Source organism: Coloeus monedula (assembly GCF_965178545.1).
Source record: "Coloeus monedula genome assembly, chromosome: 15".
NCBI lineage: Eukaryota > Metazoa > Chordata > Aves > Passeriformes > Corvidae > Coloeus > Coloeus monedula.
In genome coordinates, this window is record NC_138795.1 from 3440416 (window position 1) to 3459441 (window position 19026).

The 19026-nt window shown below is 68.4% G+C and overlaps 2 protein-coding genes across 3 annotated transcripts; one reads left to right on the top strand and one right to left on the bottom strand.

The window, feature by feature from the left end:
* Positions 1 to 5051: 5051 nt before the first annotated feature.
* Positions 5052 to 5873, top strand: PRR7 (proline rich 7, synaptic; the record flags this gene model as incomplete). The annotated part of the gene is made up of 2 exons (XM_082291606.1): positions 5052 to 5355; positions 5485 to 5873. The coding sequence occupies 2 exons, from the start codon at positions 5052 to 5054 to the stop codon at positions 5871 to 5873; spliced, it is 693 nt and encodes a 230-aa protein (XP_082147732.1).
* A 1006-nt stretch (positions 5874 to 6879) lies between these two features.
* DBN1 (drebrin 1) lies at positions 6880 to 17313 on the bottom strand (the record flags this gene model as incomplete). Of its 2 annotated transcripts, XM_082291239.1 has the most annotated exons (15): positions 6880 to 6950; positions 7034 to 7136; positions 7217 to 7794; positions 8821 to 8948; positions 9909 to 10050; positions 11186 to 11300; positions 11459 to 11518; positions 11643 to 11706; positions 11850 to 12001; positions 12096 to 12173; positions 12335 to 12481; positions 12558 to 12632; positions 12818 to 12930; positions 13031 to 13086; positions 17228 to 17313. In XM_082291239.1, 15 exons carry the CDS (start codon positions 17311 to 17313, stop codon positions 6880 to 6882), a joined length of 1968 nt encoding a protein of 655 aa, XP_082147365.1. The 2 variants fall into 2 exon arrangements, with proteins under 2 accessions (XP_082147365.1, XP_082147366.1); XM_082291240.1 differs by lacking the exon at positions 9909 to 10050 and having other exon boundaries at positions 8821 to 8952.
* Between the last annotated feature and the right edge of the window lie 1713 nt (positions 17314 to 19026).

Sequence of the window (19026 nt, forward strand, 5' to 3'; positions counted from 1 at the left end):
TCTGAGCCAGGCCCCCCAGGGGGGCTGAGCACCTACTTGGACCTGTGGTATCATTTGCTTGCCTTGCACTAAAGTTGGAGAGTATTTAAATTTTTAACCTTTTGTTAAGTGTAAAGATTTGCTGTGCTTTGTATTGCTCTCGTGTCATGGGGGGCCTGCTCTGGGCCATACAGGGTTGGTGGCTGTAAGAAGAGGAGCAGGGACCTCGTTTCTGGGCTGCCATGGGCTCTGCTGGTGGTCCTGTCCTACAGGGAAGGGCTGGGGTTGCCCTCCAGGGCAAAAAGGCTGATGCTGGCTGAGCCCTGAGGACTATAGATGATCCTCAGTGTCGTCTGCTGCATGTTTTAGGTCAGTGTGAGGGCATCATGGTGGGTATGAGGTCTTGTGCTGTCACAGGTGTGCTGTGGGGCTGAGGCAGAGTCCTGCTGCCCTCTGTCACGGTGAATTACTGCTTCAGGGGGGTTGCCATGAATGGGAACCTTGTGGCAGCACAGAGTGCCGCTCCTTAGCGCAAGGAACAGCCCCTCCCAGGGGAGACCCTGCAGGGTGACACAGGGTGAGGGTCACGACGGTCACCAAGGGTGAAGCAGTCAAAGGGGGGCAGCCTGGGCGGGGATGCAGGGTGGGTTTGGGGTCCGGGGCTGGCGGCAGCGGTGACAGCCTCGTGCGCAGCGCGGGGGGGCCACACGCAGCTGCACTGGGATGAGAATAGCAAGTGCGGCCGGGTAGCTAGGGAACAGTTGCTATGGGAGCGAGCCGAGGAGGAGTTCTCACACTCAGAGGGGGCATCTTGGGGTAAAATCCAGGAATTTTCTGCAGCCGTGGAAGGAAGGAAGGCAGGCAGGGGGATGGGGACTGCCTGGGGATTGCTGTTCCAAACGCATCAGTCAGGATGTGTGTGCTGCCCTCCTGGCACTGCCTGGGGCATGGTACCCTGGCACCAAGGTCCTGGGGTCACCAGCGTGTTCGTGTGTCTGTCACATGTTCTGGGGTAGGGCCGGGGGGTGAACAGAGCCGTGGCCAGCCCTGAGCAGGGCAGGGAAGTGGCTCTGCCTGTTCCCACCTGCCCAGTGGTGCCCCAGCAGTTGGGGGTTATCTCATGCCCATCCCTGCCCTTGCTGGGGGGTAGCAGCGTGCAGGTGAGGGGATGCTGGTGTATGTCCAGAGCCGAAATGAGTGGATCTGGACCCTACAGACACAGGCGAGCTGTGGGGGTCCTGACCAGTGCCCCGGGCTGTGGGGCTGTGGCAGCAGCTCCGCACACCATTTTCAGGGGTGAAGGATGCTCTCAGCTGTTGCCTGGGCAACGGCTCCTCCTCCAACCCACCATGTGGCTCGGGGAGCGCTCCCCCGCCTGCCTCCCCCCGCCGCCGTGGGGAGAAGGGGAAGGGGAAGGCAGCTCCCGGCCCCCGGCGCTGGCGGGGCCGGAGGCCTGGCTCCCTTCGCCCGCCCTTGCCCTGACCTGACGATGCCCGTGGGCCCGACCGTGCCCCCCGTCCCTGCCGTCCCCATGCCTCAAGGGAGCACCCTGGCCCCCCCGCATGGCCGCAGCCCCCTGCCCGCCTTGGGTGCTGCTGGGGCACTCCCGCAAGCACCGAGCCGGCAGTGCCCGGCTGCCGTGGCCGCGCTGTGAGGTCGGATCGCAGGAGGCGAATTCCAGCAAGGTGAGTCGGGGCCAGAACCAAGGGGGCCGGGGGACACACGGCCACTGCGGCCCTGCTGCGAGCGAGGTGGTGGGGCTTGGCCGGACACCGGAGCCACTATGCCCGGCTGTGGTGGGAGTGGGCTGCCAGCCCCCGGATTCCCCAGGTCATCCCCTGGCCGGGATGGAGGAAGTCCTTCCGGCCGGGCGGCGGCAGAACAATGCGCCGTGTGTGCAGCCGCAGCGGGCGCCTGCCACCCTGCCCACGGGGAGGAAACGGCGGCGGGGTCATGGCCTGCGTGGGGCACCCACACCCCGTCACCCACCCCCATCTGGCACGGCTCCACCCCGAAACGGCGCTGGCCCGCTCCTGGCACAGCCCCAGGAAGCAGAGAAGGGACAGCGGGGACTCTTGACCCCAAGCTTGGTGTAGTCCCAAGGAGCCAGAGGGGTCTCCCATGGGAGCCACGACCACCCGCCTCAGTTACAGCAGAGAAGAGCTGGTGACAACCCGCGATGGCAAATGGCTGGGGGAGCCCTAGCTCAGGGACAACTGCCCAGGCCAGGCTGGCGAGGGGTCTGCTTGGGGTATGGCACCCAAGGGAGCGGGGTGACCCCAGGACAGCCGGTGACATTTCGGTCCCTCGCTGCACTGGGGGGCCAGGCTGGCACCCCTGCCCTGCAGAGCCACGTGTCCCACTGCAGTGGCCAGGTGGGCTGTGGCAGGGGCTGTTAAGGTCTTGCCAGCGGCTGGGGTGCCCTCCCTGCCTGTATCCCTGTGCTGCCACCACCCCCGGGAGCACGTAGTTGTCACTCCTTGAGGAGGCTGGGGATGGCATTGGGGGAGCGGGTGGCAGCACCCCCAGGGTACCTCCAGGGCGAGCGAAGGGCTACCGACGGTGGGAGCCTGTGGCACCACTCCACCCGGACCGGGAGCCGCTACCCGGGGATCCCCAGCTCCCACCCCGTGGGGCTCCCGCGGCCACCCCCGGGGATGCCCCGGTCCTCTCGCCACCGGCATTCCGCCGCCGCTCCCCAGGGGCAGGGGGGGGAATTCCCGTGGCAGTACCGGTGCCCCAGCCGGTAGCCCCCGCGCGGCGGCGGGTCCCGGGGCGGGGGGTGCGGGGGGCCCGCGGATCCCTCCCCGAGCCGAGGGCGGGGCGGAGCGGCGGGGCGGGAGTCCGGGCGGGCGGGGCGGCGCGCGGCGGCGGCGCGGGAGCGCTCACCGGAGACAAAGGCAGCGCCGGGAGGCGGCGGCGGCGCCGCGCACCGGGCGCGCACCGGGCCCCCTCCCCCGCCGCCCTATGGAGCCGCCGCCCGCCGCCTGAGCCACGTGCGCCGCCGCCGCCGGTAACGGGAGCCGCGGAGGGAGCGGGCGCGGCGCCTCCGCCTGTTGCGCGGTGCGGGGGCAGCGGGGCCGGGGCGGGAGCGCGCGGGGCCGCCGCCACCGGGGGCCGCGGCGGGGGCGCGCGGCGCGTACCGGGGCGCGCATCTCCGGTCCGGCCCCGGCGGGCGCGCGCCCCGGGGGAGGAGGAGGAGGAGGAGGAGGCGGAGGAGGAGGAGGAGGAGGAAGGGGTGCCGCGCCCGGCACGGGGAGCGGGGAGGTTCCCCGCCGGGGTGTCACCCTCCCCGCGGAGGCGCCGGGCAGGGATGCGACGCGGGCAGCGGGGCCCAGGCCGCGGCCGGGGGCAGCGGGGCAGCCCGGGGCTACCGGCGGGGCCCGGCTCGGCGGCCGCTCCGCTCTCCGCCCGGCGTGAGTGTCTCCAGCCCGGCCCCGCTCCTCCCCCAGCCCGCACGTCCCCGGCAGCCCCGCTCCCCCCCGGACGCCCCAGCTGCGAACGCCCCCGGTCCACGGAGCCGCCAGCCCGCCCTGCACCGCTTCCCGGTGTTCCCCCGGCCGTCATCCCGGGGCTCGACCCACGGGCCTTGCCGCACGGTGCCTCTCCTCCCCGGCTATGCCCAGGCTGCCGGCGCGGAGCCTGTTGCAGCCGAGGTGGCGAGCGCTGCCCGAGCCGAGCTGGCCCCAGCCAGGGCACTCCCTCCCCAAAGACCCACATCCCGGCGCTGCCTCAGCCCACGCGTTTGTCTGCGTGATGGAGCAGCCCCCGCTGCCCGCCGGAGCGTGGCCAGGGCCCCCGGTTCCTTCCTTCCCCATCGCTTCTTCCTTCCGCCGGGCTCGGCCCTCCGGCCCCGCCGGCACCCTCAGCACCCGGTGGCCCTGCCGTGGTCCCTTGCCAGCAGCGAGGCCCTGCACCGCAGGGTGACAGAGCACCCCGCGCGCCTTCGCCCTTCTCCGAGGGAGGATGGTGTCACAGTGGTCACCCAGCCCTCGGCTGCCGTCGCTCTAGCTCACTCTCCTCCCTGCTGCCAAGCCCGTTTTCTCCCACACCACCATAATGAGAATCCTGACGGGTGCTTACGTGCCTCCCTGCGAGCACCCATGGGTGCTCCTCGCTGCTCACTGAGGAGCAGACCGCCCCTGGCACACACCATGTACATTTGATGCTTGGCTGGATATGACCGAGCTGTCAGCTTGCCTACAGGGCAAAGATGATGGTTCCCATCACCACCACCACCCCTGGCCCTGCATTGCTGTGTTGGGGTGCCACCATCCCCGGTGGCTGCGAGGCCGGCGATGGCTGCGGTGCACGTGCTCCTGCGAGCGCCACGTGCCACAGGCAACCGGCACTTCTGCTCGTCTCTCCTTCTCCCCGGGTCACCCCCCTGTGTGGAGCACAGGGATGAGCTGCCTGGGCTCAGCAACCGATTTAGGGTGCACTGGGTGGGCAGAAGAAGGGGATCCCACTGGGCACCCCATGATCTTGAAGATGATGCTGTGGGACCACAGCATCTGTCTCCCACCCCAGGGTACCCAGTAGCGCTGTGGGCGATTCTAGGGGGGCTGTGCAGGTTTGCATCCATGGGGGTGATGGTGGGGGGTGCATGGGGTGCCAGGCACGGTTCCCCCTGGCTGCGGGCGCTGCGGCGCATGTGGAGCGAGTCACCATGGGAACAGGGCATCCACGTTTCCGTGTCGCTCACGCTCGCGTCTGTCTCGTTGCAGGGCCCCCACCCCGGCGGTCCCCCCCCCAGCGATGGGCAGCGGGACCCCGGCAGCCCCGTCCCCCCGCCGCCCGCCCCACCGGCCCCCCGCCCCACCGCCCGCCCGGCGCACCCAGGCCTGACCCACCCGCTCCAGCCCCCCCCAGCTCCATGGCGAGGACGGACCCCTGACGGCAGGCGCGCCCGCGGGCCAGAGGAGACGGCGCCGGGCACGGCCCGGGGAGATGCCCTCGGCGGCCCTGACAGCATCGGGTCCTCCCTGACCCTGCCGCCGCCCTGAGCATCCCGTCCCCCATCCCGAGGGCAGGGGAGAGGCGGGGGCCTACCCCCGGGGCCGGCCGCCAAGATGGTGATGTCCCAGGGCACCTACACCTTCCTCACCTGCTTCGCGGGCTTCTGGCTCATCTGGGGCCTCATCGTGCTGCTGTGCTGCTTCTGCAGCTACCTGCGGCGGCGGGTGAAGCGGCAGCAGGAGGAGCGGCTGCGGGAGCAGAGCCTGCGCGCGCTGGAGATGGAGCCACTGCACTACGAGGGTTACGGGGGCAGCCCCCCCGGCATCGCCATTCCCCACCGCCTCCGCCTCGAGCCCCACCATCACCATCATCACCCCCACCACATCCCACCCCCCCGGCCCTGGAGCTGCCGGCACGGTAAGGAGCAGGGAGGGGCTCTCGCATCCCTGGAGCACGTGCCTCCTCCTGGTTTGGGGGGGATACGACGTGAGAGCCGGGGCGCAGCGCTGACGGCAGCAGGGGTCCGGGGGGGGCTTTGCCTTGCAGAGTCGGACCTGTCAAAGCCACCGTGCTACGAGGAGGCGCTGCTGATGGCGGAGCCCCCCCCGCCGTACAGCGAGGTGCTGATGGACACGCGGGGGCTCTACCGCAAAATCAATGCCCCTTTCCTGAGCCATGAGCGGCTGGAGAAGCAGGAGCAGCCTCCCAGCTACAAACCCCTTTTCCTGGATGCCAGCTACGGTTCAGCGCTGCACCTGCCCCGCTCAGCCAGCCCCGGCCCTGCCTGCCCGGACCTCTACCTGCAGCAGGAGTGCTCCCCACGCATGTTTCCCAGCTGGACGGACTCGGAGCTCAGCAGCAGGGACACCTACGAGACGGGACCCTGGCACCTCCCGGTCTCCATGCCCCTCTTCGGCAGGACTACCGCTGTCTAACGGCGGCCACGGGGGACGCCCGGACCTTGCCATGCACCTGGGGGGTGGGGGGGTTTCGGTTGCTCGTGTCACCCCAGGGACACCCGCCCCGGCGCGGGCCATCGCCGCCGGCGCGGAAGGGGCTGGTTCCCCGTCTGGCCCCCGCCGGCCCCCCCATGGCCGGGGGCGCTGGGGACCCGGACTCTGCTCTGTTTCTTAAATTTTTTGTTTGTTACAGTTTGAGAATTAAAGTTTGTGGCTCGGGTTTGCCTCCTGGCGGGCTGGCATGGTGGAACCTCCCCCTCCTCCCCAAGGCAGCCGTAGCCCCCCACTCCCAGCCCTCCCTGCCGCCCCAGCAGGCTGCAGCCCCCGTGGGAGACGCTTTATTTATTAACAGACATGAGCACACCGCCGGTACAGAACTTGTGCTTTCCAAAAAGTTTCCGGGGGGAATGGGGGGAGAGGGGCCAAGCAGGGGCCAAGCAGGGGAGGACGGGGCTCCCAGCAAAGAAGGAGTGGGGAAGGGGTAAAAGCCCCCACACCAGCTCCCTGCCGGGGTTTGGGGGGGGGACGCCGCTGGCCGCAGCCTCGCCTCGGTTGGGTCACTTTATTGCCATATTCATTTATTATTATTATTTCCTTTTTTTTTCTTTGAACTCGTGCAAAGTACTGGGGGGGCTCCCGGGGGGGGGGGGGCACGAAGAGAACGAGGACCCTGTCCCACAGCCGGGCAGGGGATGCGAGCATGTGTCGTCCCCCCCAAATGGGGCGCTGGGGTATCGGGGGGGGGCTGCTAAGGGAGGGCTGGGGGGCTGACACGGCTCCTACCGACAACTTAAAAAAGAAGAGGAGAAGGGGGGGCTGTAAAAGGTGCCCCGGGGCGGGGTTGCAGCGGGGCGGCCGCCACCTGGAGGCCTCATCCTGCGGGGCCCCAGAGGGGTGAGGGGGGGCCCGGCCCCCAGCTGCAGCCCCCTTGTGCCCCGCGCCGGCCGGGGCGGGCTGCCTGTGCCGGCAGCGGGGCCCGGGCTTACAGGGCCCCTCCAAAGCTCTCCTCCTCCTCGGGCAGAGGGTCTGCGTCCCAGCACGTGATGTCGATCTCTGGAGGACAGGGAGAGGGGTCAGGATGGCTTTGGGGTGCCCCAGAGACGGACAGACTCCCCCTCCTCACTGTCCTCACTCACCTGGGGGCTTGTTGTAGAAGACGGGCTGGGGGGCTTTGGCCGACAGCTCCTCGGCGGGGGGCACCTCCTCCTCCTGGGACTGGCTGAAGTAGCCCTCGCTGGCCTGGGGGGGGGTGGGGGCAGGTTGTCAGGACCCCCCCAGCCACCCATCACCCCCTGACCTCTCCCCACAGTGATGCTCACCTGCTCCCCACGACCCGGTGTCCCATCCTTGGGGGCCATCTCCCCATTAGTGATGGGGGGCGTCTCTCGGCCTGGAGTGTCTTCCTCGGGCGTGTGCTGGCAGCCCAGATCCTGGGACTGGGGGTCCCCCTCACCAGCTGCCTCCTCCTCCTCCTCCTCCTCCTCCTCCTGCTCCGCGTCGCAGAAGGTGGCGGGGGGCTCAGGCAGCTCGTCCAGGCTCAGCAGGGCCCCCTCCTCGGGCAGCACGGCCGGAGGGGTCTCGGGGACAGGGGCAGCAGGCAGGGGCCAGGCAGCTGGGGGAGTCACCCCGTCGCTCTGCCACAGGTCGATGAGGCTCTCGGGTCTGGGGGCTTCCCCAGCTTGGGGCTCGTCAGCCACGGGTGGCAGGGAGGCCTCGGTGGGCTCCAGGGTCACCAGGTCTCCCAGGTCCCCCAGAGCATCACCCCCCGCTGTCCACTGTGGCCTGGGGCTGGGCTCGTCCCCGGGGGGCTCGATGGCCTTGTCCTCGGGCCCCGGGAAGGGCCAGTGCTGCTCGGGCGTGGCTGGCCCGGGCTCCTGCGCGCTGGGGCTGGGGGACTCTGCAAGGAGGGGACAGCAATCAGTGGGGACAGACACCTTTGTCCAGGGCTGGGGGTCACCCGGGGACCGGGATGCAGCTCAGGGGAATTTGGAGTCCTTTGGAGTGGGCACAGTATGGGGGATGCTGCAGGGATGGGTGGGGGTGGCTGGGCAGGGAGGGGATTGTGGCATGCACTGGGGAGTGAGGGGACACGGGGAGGGGCAAGGTGATCCCCTGGGGAGTGGCTGGGAGGCAGAAAGGGCTGTGGAGGGAACGGGAGAGATGCCCTGAGAAGATGCAGAAGGGAAAGCTGGAATGCACCAGAGGATGCCAAGGGGCCAGTGGGGACACAGCAGGGACACATGGTGACAGCAGCAAAGCTGGCTGGGGTGCCCTGGGGATGCAGTGGGGCAGAGGGAATGCACAGAGGGATACAGCAGCCCTGGAAAGGAGATACGGCAGGACGGTGCAGATAGGGCAGCATCCCACTGGGGGAGCCAGCAGAGACAGCAGGGCTGCACTGGGGGATGCAGCAGGGATGGCCGGCACGTACGGAGTGGAGGGAATGCACTGGAGATGGGGGGATGCATGGCGTTGGGTGCAGCACAGACAGCAGGGATGCACAGGCGTTAGAAAATGCACTGGAGGTGGTAGGGATGCAGCAATGCCGGCGGGGCTGCACTGGGGGATGCAGCAGAGACGGCGGGGATGCAGCGGCACGGAGCAGCAGGTACGGCGGGGATGTGCTGGGGGACACGGCAGAGATCGCAGGGAGGTGCCAAGGGATGCAGACGGGACAGCATGGATGCACTGAACCATGCAAGGGCAGCTGGGGGCCTGCAGCAGAGCCCAGGGGGCTGCAGCAGGGATGCCCTGTGGGACACGGCAGAGACGGGGGATATGCCAAGGGATGCGGACGGGACAGCATGGATGCACTGAGCCATGCAAGCGCAGCTGGCAGGGCTACAGCAGAGTCGAGAGGGCTGCAGTGGGGATGCACCCGGCAGCCCCAGGCAGGGGGAGGCAGCTCCAGCCCTGCGCCCACCTTTGGGCGTTGCCGGCGTCTGGTCAGCGGGCGCACGGGTGCCCGGTTCGCCCAGCGGCGTGGCGGCCGGGCTGGACTCGCAGGGACTGCAGCCCGCTGCCGAGGCCTTGCGGAAGGCGTCCGACTGGCTGCCTGCAGACAAGGGAGATGGGGACGCGTGGGGGGGCTGCCCACATTGAGGGGGGGAACCAGCACCCCAGAGCTGCTCCTGCCCCACTCCCACCCAGCCGTGAGCTGCCAAGTGCGCATCACTGTGTACCCGCCACCACGTCGTCCCCTCCTGGGTGGTGGGGCGGAGGTGCAGCAACCACCATGTCCCCTCCAGGTGTTCCCACCGCCCCCACGAGTCTCAGCCCCCACATGTGCCAGGCACGGGGACAGGCAGTCCCATACCTGCTGTGGTGCACACTGGCTCTGCCCACGCATCACTTAGCTGTGCCCTGGCACAGCCTTTGTGGGCACAGCTCTGTGCCCTGTCACCTGTGCCGGTGAGGGCACAGCCCTACAAGGCCCCTGGAACCACCTGGCCCATTGGCACAGCCCCACATGATCCTGGGCACAGCCTTTTCCACACTGCCTGATGCTGCCCCATGGGCACAGACCTGCATGGTCCAGGGCAGAGATGTCCCTTTCCCTTCTGCCCCATCGGCACGTGGTCCTGGGCACAACCTTTTCCACACTGCCCAGCCCTGCCCCATGGGCACATCCAGAGCACAGCTGTCCTATCCACTGCTGCCCCATGGGCAGAGCCTGCCCTGTGCCCACTCTACCCCATGGGCACAGTCTATTCCATCCCAGCGTGGACCATCACCTCCCCAGGCACAGCTCTGCCCTGTCCCCATCTGACCCATGGGCACAGCCTGCCCGATGCCCCCTCCCCAAGGGCACAGGGACCAGCATGGGGCCAGCCCCAGCAGGGGCATGGTCCCCGCCTGGGTGCCCATGCCCGTCCCCTCAGGGTGCCTGTCCCCCTCGGGGTGCCCGCGCTGCCTCCGCTGCCGGTCCGGTGTGCCGTGGGGCCGGGTGGGCTGTGGGGCAGCTGCCCGCGGCTCGACCCCGGAGCTGCGCGCCCGGGAGCTCCCAGCTACCTACATGGGAAGAAAGAGGAGAGATTTGGAGTGCGGTGGCAGGAGATATAGGGGAAGGGGGTCCGTGGGGGGGAGGAGGAGGAGGAGGAGGAAGAAGGCGGCCCACTGTCAGCTGTCTTTATGAAAGGACAGTGCAGACGACCTGTGAGAGAAAGAGAGACAGACGGACGGACGGACGGAGAGAGAGAGAGAGCAAAGAGATGGGTCAGTCCCTGCTCAGCGCAGTCGTGGCGGGGCTGGAGCACCAGGGCACCGGGATGGGAGCACAGCAGGGTGGAAGGCAGCATGGTGGGAGAATGGCAGGACAAGAGGATGGAAAGGCAGCAGGACAGAAGGATGTGAGGCAGCACTTGCCTGGCCAGGTGGGGAGAGAGGCCAGGACATGGCTGTGGAACCAACTATCTGCTCAGCCACAGCACAGCCCCACAGCGTGAATCCACGGCACAACCCACGGCATGGCCAGAACACACAGCCCACAGCACGACCCACGGCACAACCCCATAGCTCTGCCCCAAGGCACAGCACCACGGCACAGCCCCACAGCACGTCCCCATGGCACAGCCCATGGCACACCACACACGAACACACATCACAGGCTCCCTCCCAGCACAGCCCCACGGCACAGCCCCATGGCACAGCACCATGACACGGCCCCATGGCTGGAGGCACCCACCAGGACAGACAGCCCTTCCCTAGATCCACAAAAAGAGTCCCAGCACTGGACCCCAGACTGTGGGGCAGCCCAGCTTCTCCATGGGGCACTCCTTGCCAGCTGGCAGCACGCTAAGAGCCCCACATCTGCCCTACTCTCTCCTGCCCCTTTTAGCTGTCACCATGGGATGCGTTCCCAAGCCATCCCTGGACTTCCATCGTTGCCCACCCCTGCACACCGACCATGCTGCCAACCTGGCTGCACACACAGTGCCATGACGGGTGAGCGGACAACACCCAGCAGGGAGCAGGATGAGTCCCATTTTGTTGAAGACACCCCAATATCCAGCCCCTGAGACGCTGCCCCAGCTGCAGGGCCACATGAGGTGCGGTGGCAGTGGCAGTGATGGTGGCGGTGATGGTGGCACAGCAGAGCAGGAGGTCCCCTGCCATCCTCATACCCTTGGCACCCAGAACCACAGCGCTAGTGATGGCAGAGGGGACAGCCCCTCCCCACATTTCATCCCTGGTCTTTCCATATCCCACTGTGACCTGTTGAGCTGTGACACTGCACTCACCTGTGCCCTGGCCTCTCAGTGCCCACCCCTGTGCCCACAGCCCCTCACCTGTCCTGTGGCTGCCTGGTGAGACAGCATCGCTGCTGCCCGATGCCACCCGCTCCTGCTGCTTGAAGAAGTCCCGGGGGTTGTCAGGCCGCTGAGCGATGATGGCAGCAGCCTCCTGTGGGGATGGGGGAGGCTGAGCCCCACCGCCCCAGTGGCGTGGGACTGTGGGACCACCCTCCATGCATCCCACAGCAGCTGCATTCCCATCTAAATGTGGGCACTGCTGGATGGGGAGTGAGGAGCAGCACTGGGCACGGCCGTCACCACACTCACCTCCACCTCTGACTCCGATTTCCTGAACTGCTGCCTGTCGTCCTCCTCTTGCTGGTCCCCCTGGGAAGAGAGACAGCATCACCTCCCAGCCCCAGGCACCCAGCTGGGGAAAGCCCTTCCCTGGGGGTAATGCCAGTGGCAGCCCTGGCTCCAATCCTGGCCCTAGTCCTGCCATGGCACTTACAAAGATGGACTGCTCCTTCAAGCGCTGCCGGGCCTCCTCCGCCTCCATGCTCTGCTGCTTCCTCCTGTGACAGGGGAACAGGAGAGGCGCTGGGCATCGGATCCTGCCAGTCCCTGCCCCAACCCCACCCTGCCATGTGCCCACCCAGCCCCTCACACCACGTGTGCAGCTATCCCGTACCCACATCCCACCCGACCCCAGCCGTGCCTGTGCTCCTCGATCTGCTCCTCGCGCTCCCGGTAGCGCCGCTCCCGCTCCTCCTGCTCCAGCCGCTCCTGCTCCATCCGCTCTTGCTCGAACCGCAGCCGGGCATCCAGGGCCTTTTTCCGCTCTTCCTCCTTACGCAATTCCTCCTCTTTCTAGTGGGGGGCATGAATGAGGGGCTGCCCATCAGCCGGCCAGCGGCTCACCCCGCTTCCTGGGGACTACTGGCTGCCCCTGCTCATATCCCACCTTTGCCTGTTCCCAGAACTGCTCCCGGTTGAGCCGCTTCATCTCCACGGTGGCATCGGTTTTCTGGTAAGTGGTGCCCTGGGACGGAGGAGAGGCAGGGGGGGAGGAGGGGCTGGGATCAGCGAGGGGGGGTAACAGTAAGCAGCACACGGGGTGAGGGGCTGCGGCAGGGAGGAGCCCCGGGCGGGAGGAACGCCCCAGTCCCGCCACCATCGCCATTGCTGCCATGGGGACATTACCACGGGCTCGGCGTTCTCGTCCTCGCGCAGCCGCAGGCGGTGCAGCACTGGGCTGGAGACACGGGCCAGCCCATTGGAGAGTCGCTGCCCGATGGCCCCTGGGTCAATGTCCTCCACGCTGCTGGCATTGACGATGACATCGACACCCTGGGGGGTGCAAGCAGCCATCAGGGTTCAGGATCAGTGCCCTGGCAATATGTTCCTCCTCCCCAGCGTCACCCACCTGGAAGAACTCGGCAATCTTGGCTACGTGGCTGGCACAGGCGCATTTGCGGGCATCCGGCACATCCTCACCCACCTGTGGCGGCCAGGGAGGGACTGAGCTGAGAGGAGCAGCAGGATGACCTCCACCCCACTGACCACAATGGGGCAGCAGGACTGTGGGGCACCCACACCCCCCCTGGCCACTGCCAGCTCCCTCACACCCATCCATATCCCCATGGGCATGGCACAGGCCCCCTCAGCATGGCCCCCCACACTCACCCAGTTGACGAGGACATATTTGGGGAGCACAGCCTGGGGGTCCTTGACGCTGCAGAAGCCATACATCACCTTCTGAATCTCAAAGTGGCCAGAGAGCTCCAGCAAACCTCCACCTGGCACAGCACCGTCAGCCCACGTCCACCCAGCACCAGGAACGGGTGACAGGGAAAACACCGGCACAGCCGAGCTGGCGAAGGGGACAGAGGACCTTACCTCCCGACGCTGCCAGCTTCAGGTCATCGGAGCCATCCTCGTATGTGTAGAGGGCCCTGGGGAGACAGCATGGGTGAGCCAAAGTCAGGAGGAGTGTGAGGCAGCCCCCCCACCTCCCCATCCTGCTTACAGTGAGGTCAGGGCATGTCCAAGGGTCCAGCTTGGTGTCCCCAAACTAGCACACAGCCACTCAAACCCCTTGTCCATCAACAGCACCAAGGGCCAGGCTGCCAGGCAAGGCAGACAGGATGTGGGGCAGGGCCTATTCCCCAGCCCTTGGTGGCAGCTATGGGGAAGGGTCCCAAGTCTGGGGACAGAACAGTCACTTGGTACAGGGACCCACTGACTGCTGTGCTGCAAGCCACCGCAGTCTCACAGCGACTTGCTCACCCATCCCTGTCCCCTCACAACCCTGCCAGCTACTGACCAGGTTTGGGGACAGCCCTGTGCCCCAGTGAGGACCCGGGTCCACTCACGTGCCCGGCTGCGTGAGCCACCAGCCCAGCAGGCACCAGGCTGGGGGAGGACGCCGGAGCACCAGCAGCAGCAAATCAATGAGCCGCCAGAATGTGATGGGGCCGTCATGGAGACTGTTCCTTGGAAACCATTCCCAGCTGATGGGAAACCCCCTGTCGCTCCCACCGTGCCCTGGCCAGCCCCTCTGGGGGCTCCGCGGGGACCCCCACCAGCCAGCACCTCCCCAGAGGCACACAGCCAGCGATGGAGAGGGGACCACGCATGCCAAATTGGTCCAGGGCGGGTGGGCGAAGGGATGGATGTCGCTAGGCAACCAGCATCCTCCTTCACCATGGCAACCCCCCCATCCCAGCTGGGATGCAGCTCGCCCCGATGACGAGGTGATTAGTGGAGGGGAGCGGGGGAGGCAGGCAGGCAGCAGGGACCTGCGGGGCCTGGCAGGCACCCAAACCTGCCCGCCACCGTCACGCGCTGCACCCGGAAAGCCGGGGCCGCCCGTGCTGGATCCCCCACATCCCTGCACCGCCGCGGGTGGGCGGCTCTGCCGATCAGCATTCGGCTGGTGGTGCCCGCACGGCGCTTCTCAGAGCCCCAAAATCCCCGCTGTGCCAGGCAGAGCCGTCCTCGCTCAAGGCTGCAGCTTCAATCCACAGCCCGGGGAACAGGAACTGAAGGTCCCTATGGGCAGAGCCATCCCCAAAACAGGGCCATGGCTGGAGCTAAAAAGCAGGCGGAAGGCAGGCAGGTGCCTAAGAGGGAGAGGGCCTCCCTCTGCCTCCAGCCCCCACCGCCCCCCAAGCCCCTGGCAGGGAGCCGCAGATAATTGCACCAACAAGATTGACTTTAATCCACACATCCCGATCCCGCTAATCGGCCGCCCCAGCCGGCGCCAGCTTCCAGGCCTGGAACAGCTGCAAAGTGCCGTCTGAGATGCCTGTGATGGGGAAGGGTGGCAAATGCAGCCCCTGATCCCCCAGGAATGGGGGAGGACGGCAGCAGTTTGGGGGAGCCCAGGGCCGCGGGTTGGAAGCTGGCAGGGTGGGATGCAGCTGGCAGCAGACAGGAGAAAAGAAGTAGGGCAGAGCCACAGCATCACTGCCTGGGGAGCCCTGTGGATGCTGGGGGCACCCACTGCCTGCTTTTCTTCCTCAGAACCCTGCCATGCTGGGTGGTATCTGGCCACAAGGCTGCTGCCTGCACCCAGGGTTGCTCCCAGGGCAGATGAGGCTTGCTGTGGACACAGCTCAGCAGCACAGCCTGATTCCACGCCAGGATGGAGGTTTCCAGTCCAGGGGACAAGGGGGCCATGCTGGGGCCAGTAGCATCCCCAAGGGTGCCCCCAGGGACCCACAGCCCAACAGCATCACCACGACCCCCAGCAGTGGGAGCAGCTGTGTCACAGCGGGTTCTGTCAGCATCATGCATTGCTTACCCCCCTTCCATGGGCTTTAATCCCTCCACCAGCACATACAGCCCTTTCACACCCCTGGGCTCCAGGTATGTGGGTCACCCGTGGGTGGAGGTGCCCTCTGCAGCCCGGGGGGGCTCCCTGCAGCCGAGGGGCTCCACTGAGGATCCCTCAGCACCTCACCAAAGAGACCGCAGCCCCGCTGCTCTCGCATGGCCCCACTGCTCACCGGAGCAGGCAGAGCAGCATCCCTGGGTGCCAGAACGGGGCTCCCGCAGCAGCCCACCCCCCATGCCATGGCCAGGGAGGGGTCACATTGCCCCAGCCTCCCGCCCTAGCCCCGGCACATGTGTTTCCAATGTGGCTGGGAGCTCCAGGGAGTCGGCGTGCTCAGAAAGCAGCACCAAATTCCTTTCCGATCGAGTAATGGGCCCCAGCAGCCTTCGCGGGGCCGGGCAGGGGGAGGGGATGCTCGGACCCTCCAGGACCGGGCTGGAGCCGGGGGAATCCCAGACTGAACAGAGGGATCCCGGCCGGGCAAGAGCGTGGCATTCCCCAGTACCGGCCCAGGACCAGGCTCTGGCACAATGTCCTCCCAGGCAGCTCCCTGGCTCAGCCAGGCTGGGCCCTCCTCCCCGTGGGACTGTCCCCATCACCTCGCCCGCTGCAGCCCCACCAGCATCACCCCTCAATCCCGCAGCCCGGCAGCGGGCCCTGCAGAGGGGATGCTGCTCCCACAGCACTGAGTGCCAGGCACCCTGGTGACAAAGGGATGGAGTGGCTGGGGACGATAGAGCAAGCTCAGCCCCACGGATGGGGATGGCAGGGGATCACTGCCTGGCCGGGATCCGCGTTGGAGGTGTGTGTGGTGGGGGGAGCCGCCACCGGCACTCGCCTTCCCGGGAACCGATTCTGCTGCTCTCAGCAGCTTTGGCAGGGACGGCTCCTTTGCAGCGGATGCCGGGAAGCGAGATGTACCCAGGGCTGACAGCTGCCGCCTGGCCGGCAACACACACGGCGCTTGCCCACAGCGCCCTTGGGCTGACAGCGGGACTGCGGGGCCCTCCGGAGACCCCTGGGGGCTGGCGGGGACCTGGACCTGCCCAGGCCCACACAGCACAGTCCTGAGAGCCGGGACCTGGTTAGAGATCGGCGTCTGCCCGGCTGTGCAGCCCAGATGGGAGGTGGGAGCCCCCGGATGGGTGGTGGGTGTACCCCGGAGGGGTGGTGGGTGCCCCTGGCTGGTGGGCACACAGTAGCCTCCACCTCCGCCCCCCACCAAAAGCATCATGCACAGCTTGCACCCAGCACCCCACACTGTCCAGCGCCCCGGCTCTGCCCAGCGAGATGCACCCCAGCGTGCCGGCAGCATTCCCACCCCGCACGCCACAGGCATCCTGGGGGGCAAGGAGGGGATCCCGAGGCAGATGGCCCCAGCCAGTCTCCCGGCACCCGGGTGGGGTGGGAGATGCGGGTGGGCTGGCGGTGGGTAATGCTCCCTGCAGCGGGCCTGGATCCAGCTGGCCCCGAGAGCGGGGTGCGGGCACGGCGAGCAGCCGGGGTCCCACTGGAGAGAGCCACTCCCCTCCCCGACTCAGCAGCAATTCCAGCCCGGAGGGGCAATCCCGGGCCGACGCACCACGACCCCCCAGCGATACCCAGGGATGTGGCAGCCCAGGAGCCTGGGGAAAGCCGAGGGTAGCGGGACCAGCGGGGGATGCTCGGTGCCCCCGCGGCCTCAGGCCTCGCTCCGCCGGGCAGCGGGACCGCCCGCTGCCGGGATACCGGTGGGGCCGGTCGGGAGCGGGACCGGTCCGGAGCGGGGCCGGGCTGGGGGCGCCCCGATCCCCTCCCCATCCCCCGTCCCCCGGGCGCCCCTGCCCGCGGCTCCTGCTCCAAACAATGGCGAGGAACCGGTGCCGGGCCCAGCACCGGGGAGCCCCACGGGGCCCTCCCCGCCGTGCGCGAATCCCCCTTTCCCCGCTCTCGCCGCCCGGCAGGGGGTCGGGCCGGGCCGTGCCGGGGACTCCCGGGGCCGACGGGTCCCGGCGCTCGCACGTGCCGGCCCGGCGCAGACAAAGCGGGGACCGCGCCCCGGCCCGGTGCGGCGGCGGCGGGCAGGTGCGGGCACCGGGGGAGGCGAGCCGGGCACACCCCCCGCCGCCCCGCCCGCCTTTGTGTGCCGGGGCTCCCGGGGACGGCGGGGGGCGCAGCGCGGGGCGCGGCCGGTGTTACCGGGCGGCTCCGTGCACAAAGGGCGGCGGCGGCGGCGGCGGGGACAAAGGGGCGGCGGCGGCGGCGGGCGCGCTCACCAGTCGGTGGGGCTGTCCTCGCCGATCACGTCCTGGTAGGAGGCGAGCAGCTCCAGGCGGTGCGCCGCGAAGCCGACGCCAGCCATGGCGGGGCCGGGATGCTGCCGGGGGACCGGAGGGACCGGCCGCCTGCCCGCCTCCGAGACACTGCCGCAGCGGCCGGGCGGAGGGGCGAGCGGCGGGGAGGCTCCGCCCGCCGCCGCGCCCGGTCCTAGCGCCGCGAACGGCGGCCCCCCTCCCCTCCCCTCCGCCCCCCCCGCCTGGCCCCCGCCCCCGCCGCGCCCCCGGGGCGCCCCCAGGGCACCCCGCCGGCCCCGCTCCCGGCCCCGAGCTGGGACCCCGGGGGTGCGGGCAGCATCGCCCCCGCCCCGGGCTGCCCCCGCACACCGCTCGCCCCCGGGATCCCGCAGCCTCGGCTCTGCTCTGCCCCCGCGACACCGCGCCCCGGGCCATCCCCCGCTCCAGGGACACTGAACCCCAGCTCGGCTCCTCCTGGGAACCTGCACCCCGGGTGATTTCGCATCCCGGGCTCTCCTCCGCCCTGGGGACCCCGTATCCTGTGCTGCCCCTCCTGGGAACCTGCACTCTGGAGTCCTCTCGTGCTGGGTGGTCCTCTACATCCCCAGACTCTCCGCTGCCGCACGTCCTCAACACCCAGGGGACGTGGCACACTGGGCTTCCTGTGCCCTCAGCTGCCCTACACCGAGCCCCCGTGCCCGAGGTTTCCTCTCCAAGGACACGGCACCGTAGGCTCTGCCCTGCACACCCAGCCATGCTCTCGCTGCTGCACAAGGGGTCAGTGGACACAACCTTTTTGGGAGCCCCTTTGTTGCCTGTCTGCCCCTCCATCCCCACCGCTCCCAAGCCCCCGGTCCCCTCAGAACCCTGCCAGGCTGTGTTCGGCAGCACCTTTTCCAGGAGGTTTTGCCTCTGTGTGAACCCACAGTTGCTTTTGTACTGACCCGCGCAGGGCTGTGCAGGGACTCCCAGCCAGGTCCTAATGCTCCTGCCAGGGCAGGCAGCGATTCCCCGTCCCCGGGACTGCCCCCAGCCTGGACCAGCACCGCGGAGGAGGGGTCTCTGTGCCAGAGCAGCAGTGGGGAGCGCACAGGGCCTGATCCCTGCAGGTTGGGGATGTTGCTGGAGTGACCCGTCTCAAGACAAGCCCTTCAAAGCAGCCCGTGGATGACCCCAGAGGGACATGGGACAGAGTGCCGCGGGCCCTGGCTGTGCCGCCCGCTCCCCCCACGCCCTCCTTGCACCCGCATTTCCGAGCGAGACCAGAGCCGGAGCCGCCCTAAGAGGCTGTGAGAGTTTGGGAGCAGCTGTGGAGCAGCTGCCGGGGCCAGCGTGGGGGCTGGGTCCGGGGCAGGCGCCCCACAAGCGGCTCAGATGGCTTTGGGGGTGGATGTGGTGGGACCCTGCTCAGGGACGTGGTGGGAGCTCGGAGCCTGCCGCCGCCAGGCTTTGTTCTCGGAGCAGCGAGGCTGCAGCCCCTCCCCAGGCTCCACCTCCGCAGCCCACCCGAGACCCTCCTTCCGCTGCCTGTGCACAAGCTCCTCACATGGTGCGCAGAGCTGGTGGGCAAGAGATGCCCTTGGCACAGCGCTGAGGCACCTTGGGTGGTAGAGGTGTCATCAGGAGGGCCCGGAGGCAACAGGGAACCAACCAGACGGAGCTAAGCCCCCCATGAGTGCAGTGGCACCAGGGGACGCTTGGCTCTTCCCGGGGGAGAGGCAGGTTGGCTGTAGGACCCTGGCTCGGCCCTGGCCCTGCTCCACCGCTGGGCACCCCAGGGC